General features: G+C 39.4%; 1 protein-coding gene across 4 annotated transcripts in view; it reads right to left on the bottom strand.

Moving 5' to 3' along the window:
• The window catches only part of EPHA6 (EPH receptor A6), a 511,169-nt gene that overhangs the window by 21,009 nt on the left and 471,141 nt on the right, over positions 1-19,019 (bottom strand). For all 4 annotated transcript variants that reach the window (XM_035315198.1, XM_035315200.1, XM_035315199.1 and 1 more), the window contains one exon: positions 4,168-4,317. In XM_035315198.1, the coding sequence (XP_035171089.1) occupies positions 4,168-4,317 (150 nt within the window). The remainder of the gene's footprint in view (positions 1-4,167; positions 4,318-19,019) is intronic.

The raw sequence follows: 19,019 nt of genomic DNA, 5'->3' as shown, positions 1-19,019 counted from the left end.
TGTAAGTATCTTATCACTAACTAGAGCTGAGTTTTATTAAGACCAAAACATGATTTCCAGAAAATAATTTCTTGTAATGTTAATGATGCCAAATATTTTGCTATTGCAGAATCTGTAACTATACATAAGCCTTACAATCGTTTGCACAATATGTCTTTTATGAACCTGTTTAGTGTGTGCCTCTCTCTGTTCCTCTGCCATGCGTACAGTGTCAATGACCTTTGGGAAAATCCTATTGTTTCTGCAAAATAAGCTCACGTGAATTCAGGGTAACTTACTGTACGAAAACATACGTCCCAAAATCCAGCAAAGTAAACTTTACAATATGTCTAATAACTTGAAAATTCCCAATGACATTTAGAGTCACTAAACATACTCAGAAGGTCACAGGTACTCACTGTTAACATTTCAGCAGTGAAAGCCTGTGGGCAGGGCTCTGGAGAGAGTCTTTTGTGCTATGCTTTGGTGAACTGCAGGGAGAGCTCTCAGGAGTCCGCATCATTAACATAAGCAGCATCCATAAGGCCCACATCATTATTCTGTGCTAACAGATACTTATATTTTGGACGTACAAGTGATTAAATGTTATCCTCCTTATGAAGCAGAATATTTAATATGCCCTAAATGGAGAGGGTCACTAATGAATTGTTGCTGCTGGCATAGTCTTGAATAAATACTTTGTAGGTTCTGATAGAGGGAAAGAGGATAGGCTTGAAGCCTGCTTCAAAGAAAGGGAGACAGGTAGAATAAATTTCCGTGTTGTGTATGACTCTAGCCTGGCCACTTAGACTCTATGACAAGTCATTCAAACCCTTCCACAAGGAGGTGAAGAGTGGGGTCAGACAGACTTGACAAAGTCTCCTTCTCTCTCCCCTGCCATTCCCAGTTGGCAGGAACATCAGTGAGAGTCAAGGGCTGGTGATGGATCCAGCGTGAAGAGAAGTATTGTGATTACAGAAGTAAAAGAGACAGTGGTAACTGGCTTTCCAGTTAACCCAAGACCAGATGAAATCACTCACAACTGGAATAGAGACTGAAATTCCCCATGTGGTAGCACAAGACCGCATGTCAGTGAGACACAAGGATGCAGCAGAAAAGCACTCTCTTCCTCACACCTCTGCAAGCTGTAGTCACTTATAGCCACCCATCACCTGGAGCTAGGTAAGTGGAGTGGCAAGATGAGGGGCAGAGAGAGAGTTATGGGGAGGCAACACTGCAGATGGAAGCACTGGCTGCAAGGCACTGCACAGAAGCCAGGCACCATGGCAGGACTGACTTTGTGTTTCTGGCTTCATTAATCTCCAAAAAAAACACATGAACAGGGTGCTGCAGAGGGAAGTGAGAAGTGAAATACCAGTTACATGGTGAGGAAATCCAGGCAAAAGACTGCTGCCCGTGATATGTTCAGGGGCAAGATCAGAAAGGACTGTGAGCCACTGCTGTATTTATGGTCAGCACAGTCCCTTGACCAGGCAGGGTTAATTGGGTTGGAAGGGAAAAAGTAACTGCCCAGTGAGCCTCACTTGTAAAGCCACATGTAGACATTTTACCTTCTGCTCAGAGACTGCTGAGTGGACAAGAGGCAGGGGGCACAAACTGAAAAACATGAAATTCCATCAAAACATGCTGTGACGGTGACTGAGAACTGGCGCACGCTGTCCTGAGAGGTTGTGGAGTCTCCCTCTTTGGGGATGCTCCAAGAGGGAGATGGTCCTGAGCAAACTGTTTTATCTGACCCTGCTTGAGCAAGGGGTATCAGACAAGACAGTCTTGAAAGGCCCCTCAGACTTTGCTGTTCGTGATACGCTAATGCCTTTTTCTCAGTTTCATGGTCTGTTCCATCTCACCTTAACAGAAGGCTCATGGTGAAACCAACCATTGCATCTGTTAGTCTGGGAAGGCAGAAAATGTGAGGATAGACATGGATTTGGATACAAACTGATTGCATGCAATGCAGAGTAATCAGGTTTTGCAACAGCATATGAATGATGAACAAGCTGATATTGCCTTGGTTGTGTTTAGCTTTGTTTCTGAATGGAAGAATAGCTCAAAAGTAGCACCCTCTGCTATTCCAAGGCTGCAAGAGATATCCTAACTCCTTAGCAATGAGCTCCTAAAACACCACATCTTACAATGTGGCATTTTAAGGAAAACAATGCCAGTTTGCCATAAATTAGTGTTTGTATGCTCCGGCAGTTCAGGAGCTGATAAGTGCTTCTCAGTTCAGGCAAGGAAACAGCTGGTTGTTAGCCCGCATTGGCCCATTCATCCTTTTTTATTAACTTTGAACCTACTGGCCCACTTCAATCAAATTAAGCAAGTTGTGTTAAAATCAGCAGCTGGGAAGAATAAAAGGTTTGCTGTTGATATATTTGGTTGTGCAAAACAGAGATTTAAATATATGAGAGATGTATACGCAGAATCACACACTGTGCCCGGGGGAAAAGTAGGCTTAATTCAGTTGTCTAATTGGTGTTAGTTGTCTAATAGGTGTTTAATTTTAGACTTCCTTAAGTATCCTGCCTGGTTTTCAGTTGTTGCTCCTCAAGGACTTGGGTCTCCTGCATGTGATGCATCAGATGCATGTGGAGATCTCAGTCACTCTAGGCAATCCAAAATGCTAATGGATTACTAGCTATGCGAAACAGAATTGAGCCTACTGGGCATTACTGCTTATTTCATAATATATTTGATGTGATTAGAGTTCAGACAGTACCAAAATAATGTCTGTGCTGAAGAAAAAGGTCTGTCTCAGCTCAGTAGTTGCTTGTGGTCTTCAGATGGACAACCAGCTGCCACTGCCTAGTTTATCAACTGGTGTGTAGCTCAAAACCAGGGACAGCATGTACTGTCCCATACCTGATGTTAACTGAGGAGCAGAGCATGGAGCTGGGCTGCTGTCTGGTAAATGTGTGGAGAGGGGGTGGAGGCTGTAGGTATTCTTAGGGTAGAATGATGTACAGAGAGGTGATCTTATTCCATAGGGTAAACTCACAAGAGAAACATTGAAGAAAAGTAGGATATGTACGAGTGAGTACAAATCCAAAAGAAATAAGGCTTTATTAGTAGTAGTTCTTCAGTTCTGATCTTTTTTTTTTTTTTTTTTGTAAAAAAAAGAAAACATTCTGAAATGATGTTTTTTTAATGAAAATCTTTTTCAGATCCTTATCCCCAAATGACTGACTGATCACCCTTAAGAAGCAACCAGACTTGAACAGTTCAATAACTTAGCAACAATATAAAAACAGGCATTTGGGAAAAGTTTTGTCAACTCTTCAGAACCAGTGCAGAGATATTCTAGACACATAAAGAGGTTAAGATGGGTTGGCAGATATTCTTCATTTTCACATAGACGTTGATGGCTGGTGTGAAGACTGACTATGCCAGCTTGAGCTGTGATGGGGGTGCATCAAATAACAGAGTGAAAACTTAGCTGTGGTGGAAAAAAACACATTCCTCCTTTTCTATGCTACATTTCCTTGGACAAGCCTTCGAGGTTACTATATGTAAATGTATGTTTTAATTAGAAAGGCTTATTTGGCCACGTGCTTTGTAAAAATATGTCAGAGAACAGCATTACTTTGTTAAGAGGGAGGACTAGTGTCCTGCATTGTGGTTAAGCCTATAGGTGGTCTTTAAGGAAAACAATGTGTTTAACTCTTAAAAAGGAGAATTTGCAAATACATTTCTCACGGCAGCTTAACCTTTACTCTTTTAACATTTATCTGTGTATGCCCATTGAAGGATACTGTCAGACTGTAATGGAGATAATGGGCCAAATTTATCATCAGAATAGTTCCAGTCTTCCCTCCAGTTTTGATTTATAGCTTAACTGAGAACTGCATCAAATTGCCTATCTGATGCAGATTCCCAGGGATTTGGATGAAAGCCACATATATCCATCACCAAAACCGGGCAAGCTGCCTATGACTCTGTAATATGTGTTTAATCCTTGGACGAAGCTAGTCAAGTTATTGGTAATAGAGGGCCAAGTCTCCAGGTTGCATAAATTATCTATTCCACTGAAGTTGATAAGAGTTATGCTGATTTACATAAGTTGAGGTTGCAGCCTGGAAAGTGAATGAGAAAGCAAAGCAGGGCAGAGAAAGACAACCATTTTCAAGGAACATTTCAACAACGTGCAGAGTAGTCCTATGCAGTACTTACATCCTGGTTGGACATCTCCCAGTATGGCCTCTCACCGTAGGACATCACTTCCCACATTACAATCCCATAGCTCCATGCATCGCTTGCTGAAGAGAACTTACGGTAAGCTATAGCTTCAGGAGCAGTCCACCGTATGGGGATTTTTCCACCCTGCAAAATATGTTGACAATGTATCAATATGACTGGAAAACAGAATAGCAATTGTTTAAAAGAAAAGGTATCCTACATGCCAAGTTCTGCCTTCCATCAATTTGCTTTGTCAATTTGCTGCAAGCAAAAAGGAAGAAATAACTATTTTTCAGAATCTGATAGAAATTTGGTTTTGTCTGTAGTCTAATTCACCAAAACCAGCGCTTCTTGAAAAAAATCTCAGTTCAGAGAACAGAAAACTTTTTAGATGATTCATGTTCATTCAAGGTCATATAATTAGTCAGAACATGTCTTTTGATTGAAAAACAAACAAATTTGAGATTCCTAATAAGTTGACATTTAATCTCTTTCCTCGAATGGAACAGAAACATTTTTTGCAAAAGAGAATACCCAAAGCACTTAATAAAATTATATATGCAGAAAGGAAGCTATAGCCTTTCTATTATTCTTTACTTTTGATAATGTATTTTGTTTTTGGTTTGTGCCCTTTAAATATCTAGGTAAATAGCAAACCAAGTTTGTTTCTAGTAGGCATTTTCTTAGGGTATTGAATAATTTTGTTCTGCAGCTTTCAACTTTAAATTCAAGTGCTACCAGCAAAAAATGGGAGTAAGAATTAAATCCACAAACCTGACTTACTCTTTTGGAAACCACAATATGCATATTTTTTCTCTGACATTACTAATTTACTTCACTGCATCTGTTCTACACTTCCACAAATAGTTTATGTACAAAAACCTATTTTTCCTTTTCACAGCAAAGTGTTTCTTCTCCATTTCTCAATTCGAAACTATGTATTTATTATCATTCTCGGCATAACTTTTCAAAGAGGTTGTTTTGAGTGAGCGAGCAGTATGCTTGCGGTGCCACTAGATGGTAGGAGGAGGCAGGCAGTGGAGCTGAGCTTAGCAGGAGTTGCTTTCAACCAGCAGTAATAGTCTCTGCTCAGTGTCATGATTTTATTTCTGACAGAAACAAAAGAAGAAATGAACTAGAACAACGATTTGGCACTAGAAGAGAAGCCACAGTTAAAAACAAGTATGCAAATCTCGGGTAATTTGCTTTGAATATACACAAAAATATTTGTCTGTGAGCTGTTGAGGCCTGATGCAAAATTGACTCTGAGTAGGTTTCTTTTACCAGGAAGTGTTCAAAAGCAAAGCTCGGTGTCTGTGCCAGAAAGCTAACTTCTCATCCCTGACAACCACCTTCTGATGAAAAATGTATGGTTAGCATTTAAGTTGTATGATGGCTAAGAGAGTCCTCTGCACAAGCTTACACTTTTTGCAGATGTTTGTTTAAAGCCTTTGCCTGCTCAGTTTTGGCCTCACACAGGTCTGGTTGGCATCAGTAGCAAACTGCCTACTGATTTTCACAGCAGTAAGATAAAGGTAACACTTTGTGTTGTATTTTTGCCCAAAATACCACCTGCCCCCCTGTTTTACTTTCTTTAATCCAATAACCTGGGGACCGGCTCATTCACCTGGGATGCACGAGATGCAAAGGCCTTAATGCCACCCCTGCTGCCATCCCTGAGCGGGCCCTGCCCAGCGTGTGTTACGGCTGCAGGGTGCGATGATGCTCCTCATCCCTCCCCGGTACAGCTGTTCCACTTGGGAAGCAATTACAAACGCACTTGGGTACGAGAATGGAAAAACAGGATGCCACCGGAGATTTATGATAGGACATTCTCCATGGAAAGACAAACCTGATTTCTAAATAAATTAGATGAGAACATTTGGTGTTTGATGACTCACAGTCTGCAATGGTATTTTGGTGGGATGCGTAAGCCCAGGCCTCCTTAGGCAGTGAGATTTAAATATTTAAATATTGTGTGCCCCAGATGAACACAATGCAGTGGGCTGCCCAACCAGAAGGATGTGTTCCCCAGAAACAGATGAACTGCGGAGAAGAGTTCATCACAGTGAGTGGGGACTGAGGTTAAATATGTCCTCACATCACAGTCTGGGTCCTTATATTTTTTACGGGCTGAAGCTTAGTCCTTTATTTTTAAACACTTTGTTGTCAATTTTATGTATTCCATTCTCAGATCCCTGGATTTTGCAGGTTTCCCGGGGGGGGGAGGGGGCAATTGGTATTTTCCTGGCATAAGTCACAGGGTTGTGGCAAGCACTTAACTCCTTATTTTGGACCTGGACACATGCATTTTTAATAAAGTACACAACCTTCATGCTGACCCATATTAAAAGAGACGCTACCCTGAAAATCCTAAATGCTCTTCCTCATCACAGCATATTAATCCTGGCTGCCAGATAATATAGGACAGCAATGAGAGTTTACTCTCTGAATCTAGCCTCAGCAAACAATCCATGCTACCTTTTGCTTTATGCCCGTTCAGGATACCTTCTGAAGTGCTACAACAGCATTTGAGGGAGGATTCAAAAAAAAAAATAAATCCATATTTTCTTTCCTCGTAAGTCTCACGAGCTAATAGGAAAAAAAACCTACCAGTTTAAATTATCGTGTTACTAACAGACTTTCACATTGTTTATCATGACAAATTGATGAGTCTACACATTTACAGTGAACCTACATTTCGTATACTTTTATTAATCATTTATCAGTATTTTAATTTTAATAAAAAGCCTACTTTTTAATCTACTTTTAGGGAAAGCACAAATCTGTACATACAAATAAAGAGTATTTTGGATATTTACAGAATTTGACATTAACAATTTAACGTCATATGGATATCAATGTGCATAATTATTTTGTAAAGTTTTTTTTTTTTTTTTTTTTTCCCCGCATCAATCTGATTATGAATTCCCAAATTATACTCAAAAAAGCAGTCACTGTTGTCATCTTGAGCAGCTTTTGCAGCTCAACTTGTGGACTGTTGACTAAATATAAATGAGTTTCAAAGAATCTGACTAGACTCTGTAACTAGTTTCATCATGTAGCTTTACTGACTGATCCTTTTTGGACTGAAACAGTAGTGGCTCATTGAGTGTGAAAATGAGAATGGAGAACAGCATCTTAACAAAATTCAAGGCAGCTCATGTTCAAGGGCATAAGATGTGCTCAGTGTTGTAATGCAAAAGAAAATCTTTTCTGCTAGCCCTAATGGCAAAATGAAGCAAAATCTCTAAAATTTCAAAGTGGATTCCTCTTAAACGTGACATAATATTAATAAAAATGTGAATTTCAACAATTAATTATGTTTGCAGAATATCTTTTTATGCAAAAAAGTTGTTTTATTTATTTGAAAATAATTCAAAAGGTGGAGATTGTGATATGACTACCTTAAAACACATATATAACTGAACAATAGTAATAGCTGCTCATGCATAATAGAAGGGCACTTAAGGTTTAAAATAGCCCCAAATGTAATTCCTGTATTTGGTTAGCGTAATAAACACTGTTACTGGTATTGGACATTTCTTTTTATATTTTGATCTAATTAGGAAAACAGTAAATACTTATGCTTATACAATGCTCCACCTTCAAGTTAATTTATAAATCATCTACATTTTACTACTGTAGTGATGCAATCTGTGACAGCTCCATGTATCAGAAAGCCCTTGAGCACACTTTTAATGCTTTTTTTTTTTTTTTTTTTTTTTTTGGGGGGGAGGGGGAAAGGAAGAGGGGGTTGTTGGGGGAGTGGGGAAGAGGGGAAGGGACAGAAGTGGTTTTAGGAACTATGCTGTATTTCTGCTTCACCTCATACATTAATAATGACATCAGTGACAAACTAATTTCATTTTTGTATAGTAAAAGAATACGAACACTGCAATTCAAATTATTAGAATTTTTGCATAATCCTTTTTTGCATACACTTCCTGCTGAACACTGTCTAGCTCCTGATATTTTTCTTGATTGTCATTTAATACGTAATTTCACTATGCAATGTCAAGGATCCACTTGGAATTAGAGTTATTAGGCTGACATTGCTTCATGTGTAGAACTGCTCAGAGATCAGCTCCTGGAATGAAATTTACCCCCTTGCCCACCCACACACACACAGATGCTGGCTTTACCAGTAGAGCTGGCAATAGCAGTTTGCCACATGTTTAATGACAGAATTGGAATTATTTGTTACAGAAAGCCTTTCTTTGCCTAAAGCAATGCACCAGAGAGAGAGTCTTCCCAAAATGCTGTCTCTTATTTGAGCTTACAACAAAAAAGTGCTTATGATCTGCTATGTGAAAAGACACTGGCGAGCAACTGACACTGACATTAGGTATTGTCCAACAGGCAGCAAAGTCTATTCCTTACTCTGCATTTTTGCCAACTCCAATTTGATTTTTTTATATATTTCATTTTACATGGTTGACATCTTTCTGAAGAAACAAGAGGCACAAACAGTTTCTTTAATTAAATATTTAAACATGTTTTAACACTGGAGCAGAACAATGTAACTGGCAGCTACAGCCCATTATTCCACTAAGGTGAAGGTCGGGATACATCAGCTCAAAATCCTTGATGTGAAAAATGATACAGAGGGCAAAGAAGCAAAGAAGAAAGTCTGTTAGATGCCCAGAACCTTTGGCATACCCTGCTAGCTAATTAAAGAAAGGAGTGACTCCACTGAAAACCTCAGATATAAAATTGAAGGTAAGATTTACGAGCTCTTAATGGATGTGCAAAGACAGTGATATACGTAAGCTGCCAGAAAAAAACACCATGCATCGGGCCCCATGATGTCCTCAGAACTAACAGTGATGTGAAACAGTACCTATTTCTGTTGGAAAGTCTGTTCCTTGTTTTCCTTGAGTGACAGAGCATGCAGAGGGACTGTCACAGAAGTGATTGAGGTTTTATGAAATGCTGAGGCACAAACCCATCAGTTCCAGATCCACAGACACCTAGAACTGTCTCTTTCCAGGACAAGAGACAGTGAACTACATGCACCATTAGTCTAATCTGGCAGAGCAGTTCCTATGTATCTGTCACTTACTATTCTCTTATGTATGATGTTACTGAAATGGGCAATTTTCCATGACACTAGTGTAGTATCTGTCTTTTTCTCCACCCCATGTGACAGAAATGGGAAAAAGAACTTAAGAGTGAAGAGAGAGAAGTGACGAGAGATTAGTTTTAAATATTGGACACAATTCATCATTCTGTACCCCAATTTACTGGAGCAATGCTTTTATTTGAGCATATGAATGGAGTTTTTCACGCACAAAGTTACAAATACTCAGAATTTAGCATTTTCAAATCATTATTTAGAATTATTCAGTATTATCAACATTCTCTAGACACTATTGGAATATCAGAGAAACTTCACGTCAGGATAGCAAAAAGGTTCTGAAAAGGCTTTTCAGAATTTGCCTTCATTCTGCCTGACTGTAGCCAGTTCTGCCAGTCTTTCATTTCACTCAGAACTGAAACAAACAAAACACCCCAAATTTCCAAAAGACAGGATTTCCTTTTAATCTCTGGGAAAATATATATATATATCCTGAATAAAATGTTAAATATGTGGAACTTGATTTATTTCCCCTAAAGTTAACTATCGATTTTTTATAAGTTATGATTTTGACAGTATGTCATTTTAGTGAATATTAACCCATACAGCACATGTATATTTGTGTCTTCAAAATGGAGGAAAGCTGTTGGCGGATGGAAAAAATCAGCACTTAAGATATCGCCAGAACTAAAACAGCCAAAATGAAAAAATTGTCCACAGATCATCAGAAACACTTCATGTTAACTAGCATTAAGATTAGAGGTACAGCAGGATGCTTCTACAAACTACTACACCTGACCAGTCATTCCTAAAGGTCATCAGCAAGTTTGAATTTATCAATTACACACATACACACCAAAATTTCCAGAAACACAGATATATCTTAGAATCCTTGAATGGCTCCGGGTGGAAGGAACCTTAAAGATCATCTAACTCCAATCCCCCTGCCATAGGTAAGGGTGCTACCCACTAGATCAGCTTTCCTCAGCTTCCTCAACTAAGATAGTCTTGAACACCTCCAGGAATGTCTCCACAACCCCTCTGGGCCTCACCAGTGCCTCACCACCCTCTGAGTGAAGAATCCTACTCTATTGACTTTTAATATAAAAGACTATTGCTAAATTCAGAAATTACAGAATTAAAATACTATAACACTCTTCTAAATATTGAAGAATTCTGAAATTAGGAACATCATATAGAACAACAGGAATTCTCATCAGTAGCTGTGGTAGTATTTCCTTCGAGACAAAACACTTCAACATGCAATCCCTTGCCTGGTCTGAGGCTTTGATCTTCACTTAGGTTGAAAGATAATAAGGAGTCTGATAAAAATGCATAGCTTTGACCCTCAAAATCCACATAAGTGAAATGGTAGTGAATATTTCTGACCACTTACATCTGTCCTGCAATCATGTTTTCTTGACAGTGCAATTTAAAGAACTTTATACAATGACAAAGATACAGCAAGTGACCAAACGCAGGTGGTTGACATCATTGTATCTTGTCTGTGTAAATAACTATTCTACAGATAACTTTCCTTGCTAGCCACGATGCCTTCATTTACAAGGTGCTCATTAAAAGACCAAAGGTTTTTACCCATTTATTTTAAGAATGTATATTCTTTCATTTTCAAATGAATGAAGTTCATTCCAGTGATCAAGCAAAAGAAGCTTGTGGTTGAAACTGGGAACAGTTCCAGTCCTCCAAAGCTGAAAATTCATTGAGTTGTGAGTTGTTTTTTTTTTTTTTTTTTTTTGGTTGTTTTGTTTCTGAAGAAGAAGGGAGAAGAAAGTGAGGAGGAAGAAGGAAAAAAAGAGAAAAAGAAAAAAGATTTAACTTTCAGAAGTTGACAGGTAGAGGTGTCAGAGAGATGCAAGAGCAGGGCTGCTCCCAAAGGGAAGGAGAGCTGGGAGCAGCTGTGATGGAGGCTGGGAATGCCCTTGTGGACCAGGTGCACCCCACGGTGCCTGGCAGCATGAGCAGAGCAAGGTGGTGATGGTAACGGGCACTGTCGACAGCCCTGTGAGCATCAGGCAAAGGCAAGGTAGCAAGCCAAGGTCAATCCAGCAAATCTGAACATCTCCAATCCAACAGGACCGGGCTGGCCAGCTGCAGTGCTGATGGAGAGGGGTCCTGGGCCCATGCGCACGGTGGGGAGAGGCCCCAGAGGAGGCCTGGTGGTGTCCTCACAGTCCTGGTAAGAACCAGACACTTGTACAAAGACAGATAAACACAAGTATTCTACAAAACCTCCTTGAGACTGTTTTTTTGAAAGGTAATGTTAAGACTGGTGGGGGCAGGGAACCTCCAAATGTTGTAGAGGTGGACCTTGGCATTTCCCTAGCACCAAGAATGCACCAGTGAATTTTACAATATTGGGTGCTTGGCCATCAATAACAAAGAAATTATTTCTTTTTCTGAAATTAAATATCAGAGTCATGCATCTCTACAAATCCAGTTTAGAAACTATAGCGCTACTTGACAGTAAAGATAGGAAAAAAGGTCATTTTTCTTGAAACTAATATTTCTGGCAAAGATCTATCTCTTTTTGAGAGCATCAATTTCAAGCTATCTGCCAGCTGTGTCAGCACAGCTCACATTACAGCCGTAACCAATTTCTTGAAAGTTACTCCTACAGAGTCCTTCAACCTGCACACCCAAAGCCTATTCACATCGTTTACATGACTAGTTCTACTGAAGTCAATGGAAAAGGTGAAGAGGATTTGTTCTGAGATGCTTATTTGAAGGATACCTTACATCACACAACTCCGTAACAAAGAAATTTGCCATAAGATCCACTCTTACTGCAAAATTGAGTTACTGGATACAAATATTTCTCCAAAAACAAGCAAGTTGAGTCAAAAAAAGAATGGTTCCCAGGCATTATGCTTTCTTGAAAGTATCAATCAAGACTTGCCTCTGAAATGATGCCCCTGACTTCCCCAGGGCTCCGTGAAGTGTTTATTATTGGATCACAAGTAAACTGTTACCATGTGCTGCTTGAACACTTCATGTCATTAACTATCATTAATGATTTCACAGCTAGTGATTTCAACATGAATATCTAGTTGACATGCACAACAAATAGTTCCCATGTTTCAGTGATCGAGTGACCTCTCTCTGTGCTGCCATAATGCCCAGATCATTCAGACTTGACTGCCTTATCCCCAAACCCCTGCCATGATTCCTCCCACAGCATGCAATTAGAAGAGGCCAATAAGAATTCAGAAGCATACAGGAGCTTGGAAATTGAGGACAAAGAAAAATGGATTTAAATGCAAAATTAACAGTGTATAGGCTTCAGTACTGTCTCCAGTATACATTTGCATATTACATTAATAAAAGATTTGCTTGTTTTCTTCAAAATGAGGCTGCAAAGGAATTTTTGGGGTGCTGCACTAGAGAGAATGTAGGGACCTGATATTGAATTCACATACAGCTTGCTGTGGGGCACACTAGGTTTTATTTATCTAAGGCTTCTTAAAAACTTTGTTCTAGAATGTGTCAGAAACATCACAAAAGATAGGCTTCTCTTTTGAGAGTTACAGCGTCATACATAGATGACGATGATCAGAATTATTATGAGGCTAAGCCACTCTACAAGTATCGTTGCTTTACATTTCATCCCAGCTGGGTCAGGAAGCGCAGAGGAGAATTAATATCTCAGTAACGGATGAATTAAATCTTCCGCTCACATTTTTGTGAGGTCACTTCTCATTTTATCCTGAAGGAGTTTGACGGTTCTTTAAGTTTCAGTCAGTTCATGGATTAGAAACTGCTTTAAAGATAGGAAACAAACAGTCAGAAGGAAAAGGTCAGTTTTTAGAGCGGCAGCCCCCAGGGATCAATGCTAATGTCCTGCTGGCAGTGTATGTAGAAGGAATCTACAATACAGACTGGACACCGAACAGGTAAAACTGTGCTAATAATTGAAAGGTATTCATGGTATCAAGGAGGGTGACAGGGATGGTGCCCACCAGTTTGCCCAGAATCTTATGATACTGAATTGCCAACTTATAAAGTGGCACAAAATTCAGTGTCATGAAGTGAAGCACACAAAATAAAATGCTTCTAACTTTACATAAAAAAAACAACAGGACTCTAGTAACCTATCACTGTTCAAGACTGAAATGTTGTGGTTAAAACAGACAGTTCTGTGGAATTATCAACTCCATGCTCAACACAGACTGAAGAGTAAAAAAACAAAAAAAAAAAAAGGAAATTAAGACGTATAAATGATCAGGAAATTAAAAAAATATGTCTGTTGAAACCTACTTTATTCCTGTATTCCTGTATATTGTTTACTGATTGTAGTCTTCATCCCCCATCCAAAAAGGACACACTAACAGAAGCTAACAGATCTGCAGAAAAAGACATGAGGGATGTTCAAATGTATGGAATAAAAGAACGTAACAGAGATCTAAGCAACCCTAAATATAATGGAGAGGAAAATAGGTGGAGAGTATATGTGTCTGCTTAGAGTAGAGAACCAGGGTATATCACATGTAAGTGGCAAAAAGCAGATTAAGAACAACAAAAAAATGAGTTTTTTTGTTTGCTTCACAATGACATTTATAGCCATAGGATGCTGTGGACTCTAAAAATACAAACATCCCCAAAAAGTAACTAGATGAACTTACAGAAGAAATATTCATGAAAGATACACACCTCTGATTCCTCTAATTGGGAATCATAGAATCATTTAGGTTGGAAAGGACCTCCAAGGTCATCAAGTCCAACTGTTAACCGAGTACTACCAAGCCTATCACTAACCCATGTCTCTAAGCACCACATCCACGTGTCTTTTGAATACCTCTGGGGATGGTGACTCAGCCACTTCCCTGGGCAGCCTGTTCCAATGACTCACAATCCTTTCAGTGAAGAAATTTTTCCTAATATCCAACCTAAACCTCCCCCTGGTGCAACTTGAGGCCATATCCTCTTGCTTGATGCTCGGATGAAGATACTAGCACCCCATCCCTCTGCAAAGTCCTTTGAGGTAGTTGTAAAGAGCAGTAAAGTCTCCCCCATGCCTCCTTTTCTCTAAGCCAAATAACCACAGTGCCCTCAGCCGCTCCTCATAAAACTTGTTCTCTAGACCCTTCAGCAGCTTTGTTACCCTTCTTCGGACATGTTCCAGCCCCTTCATGTCCTTCTTGTCATGAGGGGCCCTGAACTGAGTGTGACATTTGAGGTGTGGCCTCACCAGAGCCCTGTACAGGGGGACAATCACTTCCTCAGTTCTGTTGGCCACACTCTCTTCCTATAGCCTTCCCTTGGAGTTTGCTACTATTTGCATTTTGGAAATGTGCTACTGAGCTAAAAAGCACTGGGGCTGCCTGAGTTTGATCAGTCTTCCCATTCTCTGTTCTCAGTGGACTTGCGGGTAAAATACGGTGTAAAAAATGCGACATGGTGTAAAAGTGTGACTGAAAGAGAGTGGACAGTGAACATGCTATCGACAGTAAATATATATATATATTTCAAATTAAAAGCTAAACATTTTAAAGACATCTGAAGTGAGGTGTTCTTTATGTGAGACAGTATAATTTTAGACAGCTATCTGAAGGATCACAAAATGTTGTTGATTCTATGATTACATTTATACACCTTTGTAATGGACCCCAATGATTAAATATATCCTAGATGGCTAAAATAATTGACAAAAGGAAATAAATAGTTCAGCAGATGCTACGTTTTAGCAATAGAAAAAGGACTGAGTACTAAGGAGATAAACTGGCAGAGTGTTATCTGTAAAAATACTGCCCTGTTACAGTGCAAGGCGGCTACTGGGTGTGTGTGGAGGTCTTATGTTTATTCCATGGACGTTATCTTGTAAAGATTACAGCCTCATATCTTCAGCAATAAATAAAGTCACTTTGGGGTGAAAAAAATAAATAAAAAATAGTACAATTATGCCCAGACTGTTGGGAAACTTGCAAGTTTCATGTCTCTAAGTGAACCCACATCCTACATAAAAATATTGTTTATTTATTGCTGGGGAGACAGGAGAACAGATGCTGACAAAGGAAAAGGGCCATGGGTTTTGAAGCATAACAGGGACCAGGGAATGGCCAAATACTGGGCACCATCTCCCACCTTCCCATCTGGGGACACAGAGCTCTGACAAAGACGAGAAACTGCTTGCCAAAGCCAGGGTGTGCAGTGAGGCTCAGCAGACAAGAGGACCATAACGAGGACCATAATGGCCATTTCTCCTGTGCTGCACCAAAGCACACCCAATGCCGCCCTGCTGGTTCTCCAAAGAACCAAAGTGCGTGAGCTACAGCTGCATGCCTGACCATCAACCCCCACGCTTTGAACCACCAGCAATTTCAAGAGGCATGTATGAGAGAAAGGTAGAGATTGGAAAGACATCAAAGGCTTGGTTAAGTCACCTAAACGTGGTGTCAAGCGTCCCTTTTGGCACTGTCACTTGCTATTTTAGGAAAATGCAGGTCTCCCACAGCGTCACATCTGCAGTCCTCTGCAGATATCTCAGGTACTGCTTGATGTCTCAGAGGACGCTGGACCTCTACATTTAAGCACCTGATTGCTTCCTGTTTTCACCCCTACTTAATTAAAAGCGGTATTTGAACAAAGGAGAGAACTGACAGTATTTCTCCTGAAGGAAAGGCAGAAGAGCTCAGTTCACAGCTGTTCTGAGAGCAGAAGGCAGTAGCTGGGTTGCAGGTCAGGCTGCACACTAGCTGGTCTGCTGGGCACAACACATTACTTCTTTCCAAGCTCAAGAAACCAGGCAAATGCTAGGGCTACTGGGGAGATGGTATAGGGACACAGAAGGGGATTATGAGTAGTTTGATGTTATACGAGGCCACAGGGACAAGGGAGGGATCTAAGTCTTACCAGGGAAGTGAAACTGTTGGAGCACACCAAGAAACTGAAGGTACTGTGAAAGTGCCATTTGAAGACTTTGAGATGAGAAGTCATACTATTGAGGTTCCAGAAGATAGCCTGAGAACTAGGATAACTGTATGGCTTCATTAATTTGCTGCTCATGAAAACATTTTTTTCTGATCCTATGACCAATGAATCCTGTTATGACAGAAGCTACGACACAGTGTTATCATACTATAACTACACAAATAAAGATGAAACATATCACCAAAAAATTACAAGGGAATTAACATGAGGGAGTAGTTTTCTGTCTAAGGGACTGCTTCACAACAAAGTTTCTCTGATATTTCTATTTGGTTTAGTGACATACTGGTATCATCCATAGATCACTGCAGCATGTCAGCATGCAAATTGTTGAATAATAGGATAACCATCTGTTTGATGATGAATGGTTTGGCACAGAAATGCGGTTGAGCCTTCTTGCAGATACCCACGTTGAACTAAATCTCTGTCAAATGAATAAAGGGCACTGAACGTCAAGTTAGTTTCTATTTCACTACCATCACTAGCTTACAAGGACAAAGCATTGACTGACACTTACATGGAAGCTCCAGTCATACCAACGGTGATGCTAATATATTACACAATGGCTAATACCACCATAACGTTGGTTTACAGGCACTGAAAATTTACTTCTGACCTCTGTAATAGCAATATTTCTTAGTATTGCACTTCCTAGACTTACATTTTTTACCTCTTTTCTGTATCTTGATGCATTTTAATTTAGGCTGTACATGAGTTGTGGGACTAGAATACCTTTTTGTCCTATTTTCAACTTTTGTCAGTTGAATTTACTCCTTGTATTCCCCAGATGGCATAAAGTTTTGAGTAATACACTATTAGATTATCTTTTTCTGATGATACATCATACTAAATCATCGTCTGACTGATGATAATATAATGAGAATAACATATTAACATAATTTATCATTCCTGTACCTTGCTCAGGGGATATTTTACTTTATCATATAATATATTAGATGTCACTTCCATGATATATTACAGTAAGACATCATCAGAAAGAAACATTTTGATGAAGTAGTACTTAACAGTAGAGACTATTATCTAGGGATAAACAGCCCTCAGGGGTACTTTGTTTAACAGACTATTGGAATACAAAGGTAAGAAGATACATGGTGTAATGAGACATGCGATTATTCTCTGACATCAGAGTTGCCACTGGTGCTAAGCCAGCTGTGGTTTATCTTGGAATAGTAATTTATATAAATTGCTATACACCCTCCAAGCAATGGTGATTTTTGCTTTACTTTAATGAATTCACCTAAAAGCTTCAACAAAGTAGTTGAAACTTGTTTTGACCTTTAAGAGTACCTCTACAGATCAAAACAAAACCAAACCATGTTTTTCACTGAAAAAATCTACCTAGTTTAGAATAATGCAAAATGAGGTAGGCCATCCCTGCCCCCAGTTTAGAAATGTTCATTTAGCAGAGGTAGAATAGCAAGTGACAAAATGTTTTTAACCACAAGTTTACTGATAAATGACCATTAAAATATTTTTTAGCATTTGGGTTCTATGCAAATTAAAGGTATGCCTCTGGCTAAGTTACATCAAAGTTGGCTTAACTCCTGCCTTAAGGCACAAATGCATGGCAATGATGCATTTACACAGCCAGCCTGCATAACAAACAGGTGCAGCTTCTTCAGCAAGTCCCTTCCTGTGCTATAAAAAAGCATATGCTCTGATTTTTTCCTTTCTTCAATCATCTCAGTTACATTTATGGACTAAAAAAAAAATGAATATATACACAAAAAGGAAATGGATTACAAAAGCTCTTCAGGAGAGCAGCAAAACAATGTGTGTTCCAACAGGCAGCCACCAGCACAGCTCTGCCTGTGGCATCTAAAGTACATGCAGGTAAACTCTTTCAGTAATAGCACTGGGGAAGAGCATAAATCACAGACACAGCAGAACTTGATGACATTTTAAGAAAAAAACATTCTCCTCCTTTGTCTAAAAATGACAGCTCTTCGGTTTACAAATTTGCTGCCCTTGATTTCTGGATTTTGACCTTGTCCTCTTAAGGAAATTAAAGCACACCTGTTTTGATATCAATGAAGGGTGAAATTATGGAATACTAATGCATGGTTTTGAGTGCTTATTTTCAAGATCTTCTGTGTAAAGTGCACGTCTACTTCCAAAACCAGAAATACATAAAACTTCAAGAGCTGCAACTCTAATCAGAACATCACCTATTTTCAAACTCACAACAAAGTGGGGTATATGTTACAGGATATGTGGCCCTCCACTGCTTGTTTCGGTGTAGACTGGAAAATTTCTATAGTGGTCTCATGATTGTCATCAGTTGTTCCCAACAACCCACAGGGTCCCTTTAGTTCTGGTGGAAGGGCTGAAGAAAGAACTTTAATCTTGCAAAGAATGGATATCATCGTTACACCTGGTAAAAACAGCAGCATCAAGTTAATGCTGATGAAAAACTTCATATGTAAATTCAGTGTCCAGTGATTCAACAAGTCCAAAAACAACACTGAAAAGAAGCCACCACACCTTATCGGCAATTTCCAGAATGACACTTGATGTATTCCAGGCATGAGAGAGCTCACTAATTACAACTTCAAGAGCGTGCTCTGGGAAATTGCTCTAGGTGAGCCATCTATCCTCTTTAACAAATTTCCACACCTTCTGGCACACTCTGTGAAACTTTATCCAGAGCATTAATAGCTCTATGGCACGTATTCTTATGGCTAATGAAAGGTAGATCAGGCTGCAGTTTTGGCATAACACACATAAAATAAATTAAAAAAAGCAATGCAACCCCTCATCCCCACCACCTATAACATAAAAATCAACCTGAAAGAAAAACCAG

The sequence above is a fragment of the Oxyura jamaicensis genome, chromosome 1 (assembly GCF_011077185.1).
Source record: "Oxyura jamaicensis isolate SHBP4307 breed ruddy duck chromosome 1, BPBGC_Ojam_1.0, whole genome shotgun sequence".
Classification (NCBI taxonomy): Eukaryota; Metazoa; Chordata; class Aves; order Anseriformes; family Anatidae; genus Oxyura; species Oxyura jamaicensis.
The sequence above is the reverse complement of the archived record's forward strand: the minus strand, read 5'-3'. Positions and strand labels throughout refer to the sequence as shown.